Below are 21067 nucleotides of genomic sequence, written 5' to 3'. Positions count from 1 at the left end.
CTAAAATGAAATACAACACAACAAGAGCACTTTAAATGCAAAATGAACAGTTTAGTTAATATCTCATTGAAATGCAACAAACAATACTTCCTTAATGCAATGGTAAACTAAATGTAAAATGAAATGACTCTCAGTTCATCTTCATCAGTTACCGTTACATCTGAAATGCATAGTCTATTAAACAAAAAACAAGTAAAACAACAATATACCTGTGGGCCCACACTCTCTCTCACTCACACACACACAGTCTGCAGGTAATAAACAAAACCCCAGCTGCAGGCCTGAGACGAAGCTTGAGAGCGTGGAGGCCTAAAACTGTAGTGGTCGTTTCACTTGTGTACACAAGCATTCAAAATAAAACATGTGCACGTTTTGCAATCAGTTAGTACTCACGAATCCAGGAATACTGTCAATCAGAGGGTAAGTGAGGGGAAGCTGCGGGATGGTCAACCGGCAAACAGCAGAGCGCAGACGAAGAGCAACAGAAACAGCAGCGACAGTCTCCAGCAAACACCAGCAGCAGCGTAAACCTCTCCCAAGTAGTCCAAAGAAGCGTTCACGCCTCTCTCGTACAGTCACCAATGTCCGTCTCCTTGCAGGTCAGAACAGTCCAACCTGATAGCGACTAATCATCAACCATAAAGGTACAGATGCTATTGTGATTGCACAATCCTTAGTCACTCAGCGGCGATCGTTTCTGCATCGATCCACTGCACAGGTACTAGCAGCTTGCTACTAAGCCCCACCCCTCTACCTGAGAGTGAAATTAGGTTGGCTGATTAGCTTCCTAACATTCAATCACAATACAGAAAAGCATGATTGACACATTAGGCTGCTACCCAAGTTAGATTGTCTTTCTCTAATTTCACGTGCTGGCTCAAACTCAAATAATAATCAAATAAACTAAACTTTTCGTGTTTCCTTTACTTTTATCCCTTCATATGAACTTTCTTTTTAACCATATATATTTTTAACTATATTATGAATATGATATGAAAACTATTTATATTTTAATGTCTAAATGACTTTTAACCAGGGCTACATGTAATTTACTCTTTTTCTTCCATGGATTCTAGCAACAAACATATTCTGTACAGACGTTTCACATTAAAAGTCTTCCAGCAGCATAATCCCTTCAGTTCCTGGTATGTTTTAAACATCTGCAGAAAATGTTAAGGGTCTCTGATGGTACCTTAGTAGCCCTTGAAAAATGGCAAGAAGGTAGAAGCAATTATAAATAAGAGACTCTTTTAACAGCAACAACCATTTAGGTGAGCTACTTCCATGAAGCAGGTTTTCTTTTTCATAAACCCTCTGGGCTCAGCCATACAATTATATGCAGTGTAAAATAAAACAGTTGGGTCATACACCTAAAACGATTGTCAGCCAAATGGGTTTTACTTTTTTTCGTCATCTTGTTGATGGCTTGTGAATTAATATTACATATCATGAAAGGGTTAATGTACCACAAAAGCTCCATATCACTTTCTCTCTTATTTCCTATCTGTTCTCATACATTGGTTAGCAGAAAGTAGCAGACAGAGGGATCATAGTTCAAAAGTCTGGGCAGGAGGAATTAGATTAGAATGGATAAAATTTCATGCAATTTCATTGCACAGACAACAAAATGCAGTTTAGCATCTAACCAGATATGCAACAAGCAGCAAAATGCAGAGTATGTGTCTATAGGTAGTACCGTATATAAATAAACAGTAAGGAGTACATATGAATAATATGTAACAGTGCGGGCACAGAACTGGCAGAAACCCTCAAGCACGACACAAGGCAGTAAGAGTGATGTCCAGAATCTTTAATCCAATTATCAGGCAGAGGTCACAACCATGTAGGCAAACAAGAAGGCAAACTTAACCAGGTAAGGGGCAGGCAAGAAATCAAAGTTGGGAATCAGACAGGGGTTTAGGCAGGAAGGATCAGGTAATCTGGAAAATAATGAACACTGGAATGCTTGGCAAAGTGCAAAAGGCCTAGGGACTTCTGGAAATTGGTATAAATATTTTCTGGAGTAATCAGAGGGAATGGGGAACAACTCAGTAAGTAGGTAGAGCATGTCAGGTCATGACACTAGCAGGAACGGGGTTTGAAAGGACAGTAGGGTGAGGCTGCATATGCAATAAGAGGAGTTAGTGGACTTGTTTGAGCCAGACCGACACAGACCTGCACAATTTTAATCACGGTCTTGCTGAGTGCAGTGCAGTGATTTTGTCTGGCTTGCTCTGGAGGTTCAACTGTATAAGATATGGAACTCTCGCAAGACAAAGACAGGCCAGTTGTGAGCACTGAACTGAAGTCGATGAACAGCATTCTCACATAGATGTTGCTCTTGTCCAGGTAGGAGGGTGAAGACTATAGTGCAGTGTAGAGGGTGTCCTCTGAACACCTGTTCTGGCAGTGGGCAAATTGGAGGGTTTTGAGTGTAGGTGGCAGGCAGGATCTGAGATGAGCCAGGACCAGCCTCTTGTGGCTCTTCATGATAATGGATTGTCATTGAGGCTCACTGCAGTGGAGGAGGTTTTGAAGCATTCAGACAGCTGCTTCGGCCAGTCAGCTGCCCAGCACAGGCCCAGAGCACATATTCAGGGATGCCATCAGGGCCAGCAGCAACCTGAATGCCGTTTTTTGTGCCTTCACTGTATCATTGTATATCATGCCTCATTGCCCATTGTAGTCAGTTTCACTTTTGCTGTAGATGATATATTTTTGTGGACTGAAAAATGTCTCTGAGCATTGTAATCTGTAATGTGGTCTCAGGGCTGCCTCTGCCTCTGGCTGTCGAACAATGTGAGCTTACCAATTACACCAATTTGCATCTAACTCCTTGTCAGCTTGAGTTATGTAAGCTTTTCTCTTGCAATATGCTGATTCATATATCTCCTGCTCCTGCTTGCAATTAATTGGCTCTGCAAAGCCTTTTATCACCCCCCACCCTCTTTGTGCTGAACCACTCCTTTTGTTCATAATACCATTTTTTCCTGAGCTTCTTTAGCTGAAGTTTTCCGGTCCATTTTAATAAAGGCTTGGACAGATGTTTGTTCCTGCAGCAGTCCTCAAAGAAACGCCTGTGGCTGTTGAGGTAAACATCTGGATTGTCCCCCATGTGTTGTTTCTCACATTAATTCAATTCAATAGTAGTCTGCTCTCTATAAAGATTAACAGTAAATCATGTCTTATTCCATTATAGTGTCAGGTCATTCCTGTCTTCCATCTGTTCCTCTGAGAAACAGCTCCATTAAAGAATGAAACACCAACACAATCACTCTCAAAAACAGCCTTTGACGTTTCTAAGGTTTAGATGACTCTGTCTTCTGGCTCTACTGAGAGCTTCGGGGAAGATGCATGGTAATTTATTCCCTGGTGTGTTGACACGAGAAAGCATCAAGCAGTCAGTCCTTAACAATGAGTGCAGTTTGTGAACTACAATTCTTTAGCTAGAATTAATTAATTCAAAAGACACATATCCCCACTCTTTGTACAGAGTCACTTAATAGGCAAGAACAGAGTGCTCCATGCTTGACCACTCATCACTGCACTGCAATCTACTGTATATGTGTGTTTAAGAAGAATATTATCGATGAGGGATTGTCAGGAAGTGGGGACTTAGGGGAACTATGGGAGCTATGGGAAGAACCCAGATGCAGACTCGAGGGGTGCTTGGTTCAAATAAATTTATTCAGCCCAAAGAATAACACAACTAAGGGAACTATGATTAAACACACAAAAAAATGACAAGGGCTATACATACAACGAAGCCACACAGGGAAACAATGAATAAACACAGAACACGCAAACTCAACAGAGCAGGGGAAAAGACTACGACAACACAAGAAACTCACTAACACAAAACGTGGCAGGACTATAGACAAAGACAAGACTAGAAACTCACCTGCATATACTGTGGCAGGACTATAGACAAAGACAAGACTAAGAACCAACTATCAATATATAAAATAAAGAACAGAAAACGCTCCCGAAGGAGGAAGAAACAAACGGCTATGAAAGACCTTAAGAACTTAACTAACAAAACAACAGAAACAAAAATCACTCCTGAAAATAAAACTAAACCAAAGAACAATCTAACAAAGAACTGAAAATCGGCTATAACTAGCGGTAACAAAACAACAAAACTAGACTATAGAAATTACAATAAAAGGAAAATTCACAGGGAACACGGCACGGACATGAACACAGACAAACCGAGGGTTAACACAGACATGAACAGAGACACGGACATGAACAAAGATAACGCAACAAAAACACTCACTGAGGGACTATGGCAAACACTTAAGATGGTGGAACACTAACATGAACTGTAGCAAACAAAGGACAATCACCTGAAACACGACACGGACGTGAACAAAAATAACACAACGAAGAACACTCACTATGGGGCTGGGGCTGGGGCTGGGGCTATGGCTATGGCTATGGCAAGGGAATGCAGACAGCAAGGTGACGAAGACAACGACCCGACAAAGACTGGGGGGAAGACACAGACTTATATATACTTATATTTTTGTCTGGTTTTGTCACATCCTGTTTTATTTTGAAGGTTCATGTTATGAGTCTTTGTTTGCTTTACTTCCTGTGTTTTCTCTCCCTTGTGATTGTCTGATTGTTTCCACCTGTGTGTAATTAGTGATCCCTCCTTGTGTATATAAGTCTGTGGGTGGATCTCATTTCTCAAAATTGTCGTTTCCTCACTCCTCGCTCGAACCGGAAGTACTTCTGGTCCGCCATCTTGCCGGCCGTCCCAAAGCGCAAATTGCGGCTCTGAGGAGCGAGGAGGGCCCTCGGAGGAGCCATGAGCGAGTATACATGAGTGCATCCTACCCAGAAGTCAGTCAACCGAACGGTATAAAGACTCCACCCCTACAGTTGCCACATTTGAACGAGATGGTGGAGAAACAGTACAAGTGTAAGTACCCCGCAATGAATGGCTGTAATGTAGACGTGTGTAACTCAACGGTACGGCCGCCAAAGAGCAACAAGACATGAATATGGTGTGCCGCCATGGTACACATAATGATTTGTCATCCGCAACCTGCGTAGGTATGGTATTAATCACACTAACAGCAGCCTCCGAGCATGTGTGTAACATATCTACAGCGCTGCGTGAGTTGTTAAACGACAGGTGTCGGAGCCTGTGATGTGATGAGTACATGCATACAAGTGGCTGCCACGATATGTTTTCTGAATGGAAATATAAAAGAAACATGCCGGCCTCAAGTCAAGTGTTCTGTGTGTTAGGTGGGTTTAAAAGTGTGCTACATGGCTTGTAGGTTCCCTTTCACTTACAGCGCTGACATGTGTTTCAATTAACAGGGAAAGACGCCGACACAGCGACGCTGATCCGGGTCAGGTCAGCAAATGACCATCTCTACCGGGAAGAGGCATACAGCCAAGAAGGCCTGGGGTGGGTACAGTGTTACTGTACTACCACTACTGACCAGAAAGAACCTGTGGCTGGGCTCATAACAGGGATGTATTAACACGTCATATGTGCTCCACAGTGAAGTCATAAAGCAGATGGGGATGGCGGCCATACTGACCCCCTCACAGGTGTCCAAGAAGTGGGACAACCTCAAGAGGAAGTACAAGGTGAGCACTGCATGTAATATGGACAAAGTGCACAGATGTTTTACATAGTGCATCACATTCTAGTGGTCACAGTGTCTACATGTGCCTGCTAAAGTCTGTCACTGACATTCCCTAGGAACTAAAGAATCCACCAACAGGGACAGGGACAGACGGGGGAGGAGGCCACGGCAGCCACATGGCCGTGGTTCGCACAGATGCATGAGGCCATTGGGGGACGTCCCTCTATTGAGCCCCCAGGTCTGTTGGACTCCTGCGACGTTGCTGCCAGTGTCAGTGGTGCACAATCACCTTGAGCTGTCGCCGGTACATGCAGCCAGGCATGTGTGGAGGACAGGGAGTCAGACTCCCCACAGCCTGGCACAAGTGGCGGCACCACCACACAGGCGGATGATGGGCCGTCCACCTCAGGCAGGCCCCCATCCAAGAGGCCCCGCACATGGAGGGGCGCTGTGATGGCGTTCCTCACAGTGGAGGCAGAGAGGGAGCAGGCCCGTTTTATGGCCCGTAGTGCAGATGCAAAGTACTTCCTTGAGTTATTTAGAGAATTAGTCAGAAAGTAAGTCCAATATGTGCAGTCATAAGTATAGGTAGTTTTGAATCATATCATTTTTGTTTCCAATGAATAAACACCTTCAGTTGTGGCATCTAAGTCCTGACTCTGTGTTATTGTACCTCTGCGTCACAAACCGTGATAACACCTGGAATTATATGTATGCTACATGTGATCTTGGCCAGTGAACACCTCTACTGTACCGTTCTAGTCATGCAGTTGATACAATATGCAACATACTGTCATGGTTGACGGAGAGACCCTTCAAGGTAAGGTATCCCTAGGACACCTGTCATCTATGACTGTATGCAGGTGCTGAATATGTACTGCAGCAAACTGAGTGCATACACATGTATTTATACAGAATACCGGCCACAGAGGCAGGTGTGGTATAGCACATACACAGGTAACAATATTTCCTCACCTGTGTGCCCTTCTACATGTAATAATACGCACATACCAGTATGGTTGCATACAGGACATGTACAGGCGGACATGCAGTGGCAAGATTTTTATTGAGGCAACTGAAAGCAGCCACATGCATTACAAACATAAATATCCCTCTACAGGGTAATGTGCAAATGAACTGCGGTGGCATCACTCAAACAATTAGACAACGTAGGACCTCATACACACATGAGGTAGACACATTGTGAACAATCCACATGGTGACACATGGCATATCACACAGAGTGGTGTCCCAGGCCTGCATGTCCCCATGACCTATAGATAATCATGGTCCTGCAATGCTACAGGCTGCACACGTGGAGCAGAGAGCAGCCCCGCCAGTGGGTCACGCTGGCCATGACCGCTTGCCGCCCCCCTCACTGGACGTGGTGGAACCACACCACTGTCCCCGACATCCTCGGTTGGCTCCAGGATGTCCCCCGCTGTGAGGCAGATATTGTGGAGCACTGCACAGGCGGTGATGACTGAGGGGACAAAGGTGTGGTCGACCTCCAGAGCCCTGAAGAACAGCGATCTCCAACGCGCCTTTAACATGCCAAAGGCCCGCTCTATGATGGAACGGGCCTTAGCATGATGGTGGTTGAAGTGGCTCTGCACCCTCCCTTGCGGTGGTTCCCTGTATGGGGTGATGATGGCCACAGACGATCGATGCAGGGGTAGCCACCATCACCCACAATAAAGTACCCAGCAGTGAGAGAGGAACAACTTTACAACATGTACGGTTGATGATGACTGTTTGTGTTAGGTGGTTACTTATGTCTTACCTGTGGGTGGATACAGAGCCTCGCTGTAGATCCTGCTGTTCTTCAGGACTCTGGTGTCATGGACGGAGCCAGGATACCCCACAAAGGTGTTAATGAAGAGGCCCTTCCCATCACATACAGCCTGCAACTGTAGGGATGGGAAGAGCTTCATGTTGAGGTAATCCTGGCCACCGGGTCCTCGGGGGGTCTTGATGCAGACATGGCAGCCATCGATGGCACCCACACACCAGGAGAACACTGGGCTGTTGGCCAGCTGTGCAAATGTGTGGCCAACTGCATCCAGTGCTCCAGGGGTGGGCAGTCTGATGACCTCCTGACGTAGGGCTGCAATATTCTCCACTCCAGTGTGCACCATTCTGCAGACTGTTGACTTGGGGACATTAAAGGCCCGGGACACCACACTGTATGATAGGCCATGCGTCAGCCAGTAGATGGTACACAATATGTGTACCTCATGTGGCCAGCCCTGTGTGCGCCTTGATGGCAGAATTCTCATCAATGCCTGTATGGACTGGCGCCTCAGCCTGTAGTCTGCCATGAGGTCCTCCTGACCATCATAATATATGGCCAGAAGTGGCACATCAGGGTTGAGGCGAGCATATACTGGCTCCCGGTCACACTACACAGGAAAAGGACATTGTGTTACTTTCCACATATCTTATCTTTATGGATTACCATATGTCTGACCTACCAGGACCATATATACTGTTTGGGGCTGTGAACCTCTCCTTCATTTTCATCTACCTGGCTGGCAAATCCCACCTTTTGTGTCCAGGCTAGTGTATGCATGCACAGTTGTTACATTGCAATGGATACTTTCTTATTGTGCTTTTCTTTTTCCTGTTTATTATATTACCTATAATGTGTTTATTCACGCCTGGTTGCACGTTTGCACTGTTCTCATTTGCACCGTTCATTACTGTTTGCGCACCCCCTTGTGTGTTCTCACACGCCTTTGCTACAGTCAGTGTTTCCACTGTGTGATCAATACAGTCTTATCAACTCTATTTAGGCAATATGCCATGGTGTGTGATGAAACAGCCTACAGCTACCAATGTGTTTGCTGTATTTGCTCTGTTTTTGTGATATTTACCAGTAGTAGGCACAGGAGTGCACGCTGCCTCAGTCGTGCTCTCCTGCGTCTTGCTTCCTCTTCCTCATTCTCCAGCATGTGCCAGATTGCCAGTGCACATGCCGTTCGCTGTCGTCTGCGTTGGTGCATTGTCTGTTTGGTTTGTTCTCCACATGTGGTCTGGTTTCGTTTGACACTTATATAGACCTGGTGCCCGACAATCGTCATTAACTAATTGAGTTGACTGGCCACAGCTGGCACAGGTAATCGGATTCATTTCCACTGCTGACTTGCTGCATGACAGTAATTACACTGCATGACACAGCTCCTCACAGTGGCTGAACACTGTCCATTGCCACCGATGATGGGGCATCCTATGGCAAGTGACACAATGCCAATATACATATGAGCTCACCCACGGGGATGTTTTATGTCATAACCTGGCATGCTCCACACGTAAGTCTTCAGTGTGTCATGGGTGCTGCCCCACATATCACAGACTTTGGTGATCACGTCGTCTGCAGTCACTTATACTTCTGTTGCACTGTGTGATGAATGCACACGGAAATGACCAGTGCTACGTACTTCTTTCTTTAAGCTGGTGACTTCAAAGGAGGGTGGGGGGCGTTTGTGTCAGTGTGCATATAATGGCGACTGCTGTCCCTTTTATTTGTTAGATCCAGCTGTGTCATCATTAATGGACGTCACTTCACGTGACGCTACAGAGGAAAGGACATCTCAATTTTCCTTCCTTGTTTCTTCTCTCCTTGCGTGGCTTCCTTGCGTCCTCTCATGCATCCCTGGTGGGAGGGACTAAGACGCAAGGAAAAGACGCAAGGGAAACGAGGATGCAATTTTGAGAAATGGGATGTACCCTGTGTCTTCCCTCCTGTCGTTGTCTTCGTCACTTTGCCGTCTGTGTTTCCCTAGCCATTTAAGAATCTAGCCGTAGCCGTAGCCGTAGCCATTACCATTACCATAGCCATAGCCATAGCCTCATAGTGAGTGTTCTTTGTTGTGTTAATTTTGTTCACGTCCGTGTCTGTTTCATGTGATTGTCTCCTTGGTTTGTCTTTGTCTTTTGTTTGCCACAGTTCCAATAAGTTTGTTTCTTGTCTTTGTTCATGTCCATGCCTTCTTTTATGCTAGTGTTCCATCGTCTTTAGTGTTGTCTGTGTTTCCTTTGCTAGTTTAAGATTCCATGCCATAGTCCCATAGTGAGTGTTTTTTGTTGCGTCATCTTTGTCATGTCTGTGCCTCTTTTCATGTAAGTGTTTTGGTCTAATCTTGTTTTCGTTTTTACCCACGCCACTGCCTAAGTTTGTTTCTAGTCCTGTCTTTGTCTTAGTGATGCCATGTTTCCTGTGTGCGTGTGGGTTTCTAGTATTGTCTTTATCATGCCATGTTTTATGTAAAAGTTGTTAGTCTTGTCTTTGTCAAAAGCCCGGTTACGTTCTGTGTTAGTAACTTTCTAGTGCTGTCTTTGTCTCACCCATGCCCTGTTGTGTTTTGTGTTTGTGTGTTGTAATTGTTCAGTTTTTCCCTGTGTTGCCTTCGTTGTATGTGTAGCCCTTGTCCCTAGTGTGTGTGTTTAATAGCTCCCTTAGTTGTGTTTTTCTTTGTGTTTAATAAACTAGTCTATTTGAATCTGCGCCCCCGTGTGTCTGCATCTGGGTTCAACTCTTAGTTCCCCTAAATTCCCACCTTCCCTGACACCTTGTATTCTCTTGAATTCAGAACTATATAGAATTGTGTGAGGACCAATTGTTTATGGAAGTATTTTTCCACACTGTAAAACATTTTGAGTGTTTCTTTATCTTCTCAATGCTCCTCAATATAGAAACATGGAAGTCTGTCTCCAGAATAATATGATAATATTCTAATTATTTTAAAGCCATCAATTTCAACATTTTATTTCATTATACTTTCATCACACTGCATTTTAACATTTCATTTTTGTTTCTGAGAAATCATACATCATCACTTTTGGCAGGAAGCTCATCTTTAGAAATCAGTGCTGTTGGTCACCCTTTACATTTGTCTTTGGGTTTTACAAGTAACTAATGAAAAGTCGAGTAACTCTAGTAATCTCTTAAAACTGTCAGCAAAACCTTATAGCTCCACACTGCCACAATCTTGAATGCTGTGAAGCAGAGCTGAAGGTACACACGGACAAGCCAATTCAGTTTTGTACATCCACCAGTAGGAAGCAGTATTGAGCCAGAATTGTTGGAGTTGCTTAACTCAACTGTAGAAGCATACACAGCAGGAGTCAGCAGTTGTGTGGAGACAAGCACAATGTTATCTTTACTTAACAACCAGTCTGTGAAGGCTAATTTTTTATGTACATCAGGCCTGACACATGTGGGATCGGAGAAGAGTGCAGGCTAAGTAAAGTGGTTTAGAGTGCAGTTTATTCTATCATTGGCCTTCTAGTCTTAGTCTTTTATAACAAGAGAATTTGGTCAAATGTATTCAATGACAGGGAAACCTGAGTGCCACATAGCCACAATACACTTTATAAGCTGTAAATTGACAAATAACAGATCCACTGTCTCAGATACAGCTGTTCTAATAAATAATACACATAATAATAAACACAACACAAATCTCAACATTCCCCTGGCCCATTGTAAACCTTCAAAAACAACACTCAAATTATTCAGTAATTTACTAAAACAGCTGGCAACTATGCTTTAACAAACACTCAAACAGGGGGAAATAGTAAATTTGTTGGCAACTGTTTTCAGTGGCAGATTAATGCACATATTGAGTATCAGGGGCAGCAGGACAATGTTTGTGGGAAGTCTAAATAAACTACTGTGTGTGTGTCCATGAAAGTTTAGCCTATCATATTTGTCAATTACAACAGTGTACTCAACAAAGTAAGTTGGGAATGTCGCAACATCACTGCAGCAAAGTAAAATGGGACAAGAAATACCAGCAGTGCTGTTTGTATTCACATACTGTATGTTGTGGCAAAACTGGATTATCAGACACATACAGTATACATACAGTTCTTTTATTCCCACCTTTGGTAGGATTGCATTCATCCTTGGGGTGCCATGTTCAAAGCCAGTGGCTTCTCAGAGTTGTGGTCAGAAAGTCGTTGATGTCTGTTGACTGCATTCTCAGTTGATTTATATGGCATAGTTAAATAAACAGCAGTTGACCAAGGTGCTCTTACACAGTAAAAAGGGAAAAAAGTCCCGAAATTGACAAATAACACAAAGTCAATGCCAAAAACACACAATCACATACCTAAGACACTGAAATCCAAAGGAAACAAGTGGTATTTTAGCCTGAATTTAAAATAATAAATGGTATGGGCTGATCGAACATTTTGATTCAAGATTCAAGATTTCTTTATTGTCATTGAGCATGACATGTCAATTAAATTTGCATTGCAACCCCCATGTTAGAAACAAGACAATAAGAAAGATAAGAAAGATTCTAAAATAAAATTAAGGTACTAGAATAAAAATATTCATAAATGCAATTAAAATATACCAGCAATGAAAATATACTAAGACAATAAAAATATACTAAACAATAAACAATAGACAATAAAATATACCAGTGAAATCTACCAACAGAATAAAATATACCAGTGAAATGTACCGACAGCGGCTGAAATATACTAAAATGTATATAAACAGTAAACAATAAAATATACAAAAGAAATGTGCCAATATACTAAAATGTATATAATATAATATATATAGAAGTTGACGAGCAACCGAGAGGAGAGTCCAGCTGGTTTCAGTTTCCTGAGGAAGAAGAGCCTTTGTTGTGCCTTCTTCACCAGGCAGGAGGTGTTCATGGACCAGGAGAGGACAGATGTGATGTGGAGGCCCAGGAACATGATGTTGTCCACACGCTCCACCACTTCTCCGTCCATGAGGAGGGGGGCGTGATCCGTCTGTCTGGACCTCCTGAAATCCACAATGACCTCCTTGGTCTTCCCTGTGTTCAGCACCAGGTTGTTGGCTGAACACCACTGGGTGAGCTGGTGTATCTCCTCTCTGTAGTGGGTCTCGTTGTTATCTGAGATGAGCCCCACTACTGTAGTGTCGTCCGCAAACTTCACGACTGTGTTGGTCGTGAGTAAACATGGTGAAGAGGGCTTGGCTGAGCACACAACCCTGTGGCGTGCCCGTGCTGAGGACCAGAGGGGATGATGTTGCGTTCCCTATTCTCACCACCTGAGGCCTGTTGGTGAGAAAGTCTCTGATCCAGTGGCACAGTGATGCAGGCAGACCCACCACATGTAGATTCAGCGCCAGCTTGTCTGGGATAACAGTGTTGAAAGCTGAGATAAAGTCTACAAATAGCAATACATGGATGTTTTCTTAGGTACCGGAATGATGGTGGAGGACTTGAGGCAATCAGGAACCATAGACAGCTGCAGGGACAGATTGAAGATGTCCAGGAACACTCCTGCTAGCTGGTCAGCGTATGTCCTCAAAGTCTTGCCTGACACCTTATCTGGTCCTGTAGCTCTGCGGGTGTTGATCCTCCTCAGGGTGGATGTCACCTGGTGCTGCTGCAGGACGAGGGGCTGGTGCTGCTCCTCCAGCCGGGGTAGGTGTGTGACTTCTCTGCTGCCTGATGTGTTGAAGCGGGCAAAGAAGCTGTTTAAGGTGTCAGGCAGAGTGGGGTCGTGGCTGGTGAGCTGAGTGTTAAGCTTGTAGTCCGTCATGGTTCTGATGCCTCTCCACATGTTCTGTGGGTTGTTGTTATTGAAGTGATCTTCAATTTTTTTTTTTCGTACCGGAGCTTGGCCTGCTTAATTCCTTTCTTCAGCTCTGAGGGAGGCAGTTCACAAACTGGGCCTGGCCATTGAAAAAGAATGATCACCTTAACTCCTCAAACATTTTTTTGTAATGGAAAGCAGCAGCGTTTAGATAACCTCAGTGTTATAGGTGGACAGTTGGGATGCAAAAGGTCCCTGAGATATGCTGAAGATAGCCCTTTCAATTTTAAAAAAGGGAAAGTAAAGTCTTGTAGTCATTCTAAAATCGAATGTCAGTGATGTTAAAATTTGAGTAATATTGCATGATCTTTTAGATTTTGTTAGCAGTGTGGTTGCACTTTGCATCAGCTGAAAGTGTGACAAAGTACTTCAATTCACTTCAGTTTTTATTTATATGGCGCCAAATCACAGCAAAAGCTGTCTCAGGGCACATTCGATGTAGAGTCATTCAGGATCTTGGCGCACAGAGACCAAACAATTACCCCATGAGCATGCGCTTGTACAAATACCTGGGTTTACACCTCAACAATAAACTGGACTGGTCCATGAACACTGATGCCTGTACAGGAAGGGCCAAAGTCGTCTCCATCTTCTGAGAAGACTGAGGTCCTTTGGAGTATGTAGGACATTACTGAGGACTTTCTATAACTCTGTGGTTGCATCTGCAGTCTTTTACGCAGTGGTCTGCTGGGGCTGTGGAAGCTCTGAGAGGGACAGAAAGAGATTCAATAAACTGGTCAGGAGAGTTGGCTCTGTCCTGGTCTGCCCTCTGGACACCACTGAGGATGTAGGTGAGAGGAGGATGTTAGCCAAGCTGACATCGATCATGGACAACCCCTCCCACCCCCTGCATGACACAGCGGGGGCCCTTAGCAGCTCCTTTAGTAAGCAGACTGCTGCTTCCATGTGCAATAAGGAACGCTACCACAGGTCCTTTATTCCATCAGATGTCAGATTATTCAACTCCAGCATCACATAAGACTGTGTTGATGTTGTTTGCCAAATAATCTGTTCTTTTTCCTCTTGTCATTTATGCCAACATACACTCATATTCTTACATTTTGTGCAATATTACCTATCTTTTACTGTCTTGTATATTTTATTCTTCTGTGCAATAGTAGAGACACTACTATCTTTTTTAATCTTAAGGCAGCATACATTGTTTTTTTCCACAGCTATTGGGGCAATACATATTTTTTTTACATTTTTTTTCTTTTTTTTTTCTTTTATATAGTCAAATTTAATTTTGCTTGTATAATGTGTACATATATATAGTCTACTTATTTATTTATTATTTATTTATTTATTTATTTATTTCAAATGTTCTCTATCTCTGCTGCTATTTTTCTTCCCACTGCTATTACATGCTGCTGTAATGCCCAAATTTCCCCGGCTGGGTATAAATAAAGTTTTTTCTTATCTTATCTCAGGCACTTTGAGCTTAACCAGGCTCTGCCCAGCAGTCACTGCCTCATCTGGTTGGGTTTAGAGAGAGAGAGTGTTGGGAGGTGCAGTTTCCCCTCCTTTTTACTATTGTGCCTTCGCGTTTCCCTTCCCCTCCCCCTTACGTTATCCCTTTGTAAATGGTATGTGTATGATATGTGTAGCTATTAGTATATGATAGTATATGTATAATACCAATAATGGCAAGCTAATTGACAGTCACTCTCAGGACAGACTTGACCTTTTCTGCTGCCAGATGGGAATGTGCAGGCTGCATGTGACCTGCAGGCCGACAGTTGACAATATGGGCTGGGTCCAGATTGACTTGCCATTTAGTCTGGATGCATAATTGGGGAAGGCTTGCAATATATGTATTATATATCATATACTATTTTATTTCTCTCTCCTGACCTGCTCTATATGGAAAGTGTCCTGAGACCACTGATGTTGTGATTTAGCATATGGTGTCTCTGACTGCTCTGCCATCCTCCATAGCTGGCAGGTGGAAGGGGTCATCATCAGGGTTGTCCATTTGTAGGGCAGGTTGTTGCTCTCCTCTAATAGTAGCAATATTATGAAGAACAACACAAGCCACAATAATATCAAAGGCCCTCGCAGGAGTCACCCTCAGGTGACGTAGGCACTGGAAACGGGCTTTCAGCAGGCCTATGGTCATCTCCACCCAGGCTCTCGTCCTGCAGTGAGCCCGATTGAAGTTCTGTTGGGGGCCTGGTTCAGGGTCAGTGTAAGGGGTTAGCAGCCTGGGTTGGCATGGGTAACCCCTGTCACCCAGCAGAAGGCCATCAAACTCTCCTGTAATGTATAGTTAGAGTATATTAAAGGGGGGAGACAAGTGAATTGTGCAAATCTTCAGGCTGCTTACGTTGCAGTCTGTTGCTCAGGTTAGACTCGCGATAAATCCTTGAGTCATGAACAGACCCAGGCCACTTGGCCTCCACTTTGGAAATAATGTATCCAGCATCACATATGATCTTGACAATGCAGAGAAAGACACTATGAGGCGGTCTTTAACATTTTGAATCAGTAGTCAATCTACTTGTACCTGCACATTTATGCTGTGAATGGACTTCCTATTCACATAGTCTGCCTCATTATGTGAAGGAGCTGTGATGGGGATATGTGTGCCATCTATGCAACCAATCACACTGGGAAATCCTAAAAGAAATTAAAATTACTAATCCCAGTCTGAGGTTGCAGCACATCATTAACCAAATATAATTTAAAATTCATTTAACGGATCTCTATATCATTCACCTGCAATCCCGTGGAACTCCTCCTATGTCGTTTTCCCTGGACATAAACCCGTCAAAGATTGGTAAAAGCCGTCTCAGGGCGAGGCACACTTTTTCACCGCCCTGCATACAGTTGCCTTGCTCAAGTGCTCTGCATCTCCGACAATGTATAGAAAACTCCCATTTGCAAAAAAAACGCAGCGCAACACACAATATCTGCTGAGATGTCAGGGCATGACTACGGCTGGTAACGTTGCAAATGTAAGGACGGATTAGATTATGTATGTAGATGATGGACTGTGCCGACGAATATTAAATTCTCTGCGCAGTATCGCTGCACCTTCATCCACGGGCTCATGATCAAAAGGACATGCCATGTTAGCGAAATAAAGTCACCACCTACTGTGCCAAATGGACTTCCACTGATATTTTTAATGATTTTTTTTAATAACAGACGGCAGAACTATGCCAAAACTCGTCTGCTGACTGAATGAATGAATGAGGAATTGAAATACGGTGTGTGATTGAAAGAGGGCGGAGACACAGAGAAACTCGAGGTTCATTGAGTAAAACCTGGTCCCGACCAGGTTAGGTTCATTGAGTCTGTTACTACTGTTATGTTTGTTGTAATTGTCCATACCCCCTTGCCGTAGTTGAGTCTGGGAATGATGGGTAACCCGGATCTAGTGTTGTAAAAAAAAGCTGGAATTCAGTAAAGCGTCTCCCTTGAGCTTACTCCTGCTTCCCGAGTCTTCTTACTGTTTTAAGGTCAGTAAATATGCAATAATTGGCGACGAGGATACCACTACTCCACGCGAGCTGATTGCAGTCACCGAGGCAGTATTTCCTTGTTTTTGTGACGGGGGAAGGATGATTGATTATGTCCAGTTCTTCTGAGGAGGAGGTTAGAGTAAGCCCCGCGCCAGAATTCGATGGTGGAGAAGCTACTGCTAGTTCGAGCTCAACGAGTCAAGTTGAACAGAGGGAACTACCAATGATGGCGGGAGTTGTCGGTAATATTGGCCCGTTTGACGAGAATGTTGAACAATGGAGCTCGTACTCCGAACGTTTTGATTACTTTGTTCAGGCAAATGGAATAGCAAATCAGAAGATTGTGCCCACTTTTTTTGCCGTGATGGGACCTAAAACGTTCAACCTGTTACGTGACCTACTCCAACCCACTAAGCCTGGGGAAAAGACATATGCTGAAATAGTCAAGGTCCTGTCAGAACATTATTCACCAAAACCATTACTTATCGCGGAGAGGTTTAGATTTCATAAACGTAACCAAGAAGAAGGAGAGTCGGTTTCATTCCCCTCACGCAGGGGCCATGTTACCGTTACGGTAGAATGGGACACTTAGCAACAACATGCAGATGCAAAGATATGGATTGTCGTCACTGTGGGAAACGAGGCCACATAGAGAGAGTGTGTCAAAGCAAAAGAAACGCTGGAAAAATTACCAAAAATGAGAGCAACAACAAAACTGTCGAAAACAGGCAAGACTACAGGAGGGACAAGAAAAAGAGGCCCGTTCATGCAGTGAGACAAAACGAGCAGTCTAGTGAGTCCAGTGAGGAATCAGAGGTGAGTGTGCATGCTCTGAAGATAAATAAGGTTGATGCAGATGATGAGGGGTACTGGGCAAAACCCCTGTTAGAGGGACACCCAATAAGCATGCAGATTGACACTGGATCCAAAGCATCCATTCTATCTGAAAAGTTGTATAGGAAGCACCTACAACATTTGCCTTTGCGACCCTCAGACACCCGATTTAGCACTTACCTCGGGGAGCCAGTGCCAATGGCTGGTATGACTGACGTTACCGTTAGAACCGAAGATCAAGTGAGAAAACTCCCCATCTATGTGACTAAGGGTAATTGCCCTTCTATCTTGGGAAGAGTCTGGCTAGAGAGTCTGAGACTAAACTGGCAAACCGTAAAGATGTTGTCTCCAAGCGCCAGGAAACTAGAAACTGTTTTACAAAGGCACCAAGATGTTTTCAAAAATGAGCTGGGCCAAATGAAAGACATTACTGTTAAACTCAGCCTCAAAACAGAGGCGAGGCCAAAATTCTTGAAACCTAGAACTGTGCCCTATGCTATACGCTCGAAGGTCGATGCTGAACTGGATGCCCTGGTCACCAGTGGTGTGCTAGAGCCAGTAGCAATTAGTGAGTGGGCCACGCCTATTGTCCCAGTGTCCAAGAGAAATGGGGATATCCGAATTTGTGGGGATTTCAAGGTGACTCTGAATCCTGTATTTGCTCCAGAACAATATCCCCTGCCACACATTGATGATTTGTTTGCTGGACTTAGTCACGGACAAAAGTTTAGCAAAATAGATCTAAATCAGGCCTACTTACAAATGGTAGTTGAAGAAGAGTCTCGTGAGCTTCTCACCGTAACGACACAAAAGGGCCTGTTCAGATACTGTCGACTTCCTTTCGGAGTCACATCAGCCCCTGCCCATTTCCAGCGGGCCACGGAACAGATCCTCAATGGCCTCCCTGGCACTCAATGCTACCTTGACGACATCCTCTGCACGGGAGCCACCGATGAAGAACACCTACGCAACCTGGACGCGGTCCTCCAGCGCTTGCAGGATTATGGCCTTAGAGTGCGCAAGGACAAGTGCGAATTCTTTAAGCCGTCAGTCGAATACCTGGGGCATGTTATCGATGCCAGTGGATTGCACACCACGCCTTCCAAGAGCCGTGCCATTGCAGATGCCCCGCCACCCGAGGATGTAGGTCAGTTACGCTCTTTTCTGGGCTTACTAAACTACTATGGCCGGTTTATACCCAACTTAGCATCCATACTGAAACCGTTACACAGCCTGCTCTGTAAAGGAAAGGCCTGGAAATGGAGTGAAGCGTGTCAGCATGCTTTTCAGCTAGCTAAGGATACCCTGTTGAAGTCGGAGGTGCTCACACACTTTGACCCCTCTCTACCCATTCAACTCGCCTGCGATGCTTCTCCTTATGGAGTAGGGGCTGTCATATCCCACATATTGCCAAATGGGGATGAAAAACCTATTGCTTTCGCGTCGCGAACATTGAATAAGGCAGAGTCTAACTATGCACAAATTGAGAGAGAAGCCCTGGGCATTGTCTTCGGGGTCCGGCGTTTTCATCAATACCTGTACGGGCGGCGGTTTACCCTCCTGACTGATCACAGACCTCTCACCACGATTCTGGGGCCACACTCCGGCATACCATCTTTGGCAGCGAGCCGCATGCAGCGTTGGGCCCTGCTGTTATTGGGCCATTCATACGAGATCAAATATCGCAAAGCAGACCGACACCAAAATGCGGATGGCTTATCTAGGCTTCCATTGCCTGTTACCAAACCCGACAGCCGTGCAGAGATCTTCTACTTTAGCCAGGTAGAGGGCGCACCGGTTACTGCTGTACAGGTGAAGAGGGCGACTCGCACTGATCCTGTGTTGGCGGGGGTCATGGATATGGTAGCAAGAGGGCACTCCATTTGCAACATCCCAGGTTACCAGCCTTACCTGTCAAGGAAGACAGAGCTGTCAATACAGTCGGGATGTTTGCTGTGGGGGAGAAGGGTGGTCATTCCACCAACACTTCGAAAGACTGTTCTGCAACAACTGCATGCGGGCCATAGCGGCATTGTGCGCATGAAGGAATTGGCTAGGAGTTTCTTTTGGTGGCCAGGAGTGGACCGAGAGATTGAGAGCGTGGCCAAGTGCTGCCACACATGCCAGAGGGTCCGGAACATGCCCCAGCTCGCGCCCTTACACCCTTGGGAGTTCCCAGAAGAACCATGGCAGCGGGTCCATGTAGATTTTGCGGGGCCAGTAGAGGGCCAGATGCTTCTGGTTGCCGTGGATGCCCATAGCAAATGGCCTGAGGTAGCCGTTATGAAATCAACCACGGCAGCTAAAACCATTGAGAAAATTGGGGAAATGTTCAGCCGTTTTGGATGTCCCACACAATTGGTTTCTGACAATGGGCCCCAGCTAGTGTCAGAAGAAATGAGCACCTTCTTACAAGTGAACGGCGCACATCAAATCAGCACCCTTTCATCCAGCTACCAACGGGTTAGCTGAAAGGTTTGTGCAAACCCTTAAACATGCACTGAAGACGTCTGAGGGTCAGGGGTCCTTTCATCAGCGGCTGCACCGATTTCTGCTAACTTACAGAAATACACCCCATGCTACAACAAAGTCTTCCCCAGCATCCTTGATGTTCAAGAGGGACCTGCGGACTCACTTCGATCTGCTTAAACCTGCTGTTGTGAAAGACACCGTTCAAGAGAATCAAGGGAAACAGGTACAACAGCGTAAACAGACCAAGGAAAGGAGCTTCGTACCTGGTGACCACGTACTGGCCAGGAACTACAGTGCAGGTCCACAGTGGGTGCAGGCGACCATAGTGGCCAAGACAGGTCCAGTCTCGTACACCCTCCAGACTGCTGATGGTCGTAGGTGGAGGAGGCATGTCGACCAAATCCTACTGAGCGCTGCACCAGCACCCGCACCGCCCTCCACGGGTGGCAGTGGGGATCTAGTGGAGGATGACGTTGCTGAGACCACGGCGGCCCCTGGGGCGGTTTCCGTTCCTGAGGGAGCTGTACCTGATACTCCGCCAGAGATACAGGCGGAATTGCCACCGCCTTCTCCTGGGGTGCCATCAACGTCCCCAAGGGGCGTTACACCAGGCCCTTCCCGAGAGCGCCGATATCCAGAGAGGGAGCGGCGTTCCCCCAAGCGAATGGACTTGTGAATTTAGTACGGCATGCCCAACCATCTGGGTCAGAATAACACTCAGGGATGCCGTCACGGGGTGAGGCAGTCTACCCTCATCCCGTAGGTTCTGTTTGTGTCAGTGTGTGTTTTAAAAAAAAAAAAAAAAAAAAAAAAAAAAAAAGGTTCTAATTTACCCCTTGTTGATGTTTATTACATTCTTTTTTATAAAACACGATTTTGAGTTATTTGCCATTCTTGTGTATAGGGGACGTCTGTTTTAAGGGGGAAGGAAATGTTATGTTTGTTGTAATTGTCCATACCCCCTTGCCGTAGTTGAGGTTGAGTCTGGGAATGATGGGTAACCCGGATCTAGTGTTGTAAAAAAAAGGTGGAATTCAGTAAAGCGTCTCCCTTGAGCTTACTCCTGCTTCC

General features: G+C 45.0%; 1 protein-coding gene across 1 annotated transcript; it reads left to right on the top strand.

The window, feature by feature from the left end:
• Positions 1–17863: 17863 nt before the first annotated feature.
• LOC121620082 (uncharacterized protein K02A2.6-like) lies at positions 17864–20672 on the top strand. Its single transcript, XM_041956019.1, is given in 2 exon segments — positions 17864–19947; positions 19949–20672. Coding segments are annotated over 2 exon segments (2808 nt in total).
• Positions 20673–21067: the final 395 nt, after the last annotated feature.

Source organism: Chelmon rostratus, chromosome 16 (genome assembly GCF_017976325.1).
Source record: "Chelmon rostratus isolate fCheRos1 chromosome 16, fCheRos1.pri, whole genome shotgun sequence".
In the NCBI taxonomy this organism is placed as follows: Eukaryota; Metazoa; Chordata; class Actinopteri; order Chaetodontiformes; family Chaetodontidae; genus Chelmon; species Chelmon rostratus.
Note: the sequence above shows the minus strand (reverse complement) of the source record. Positions and strands in the feature narration are given on the sequence as shown.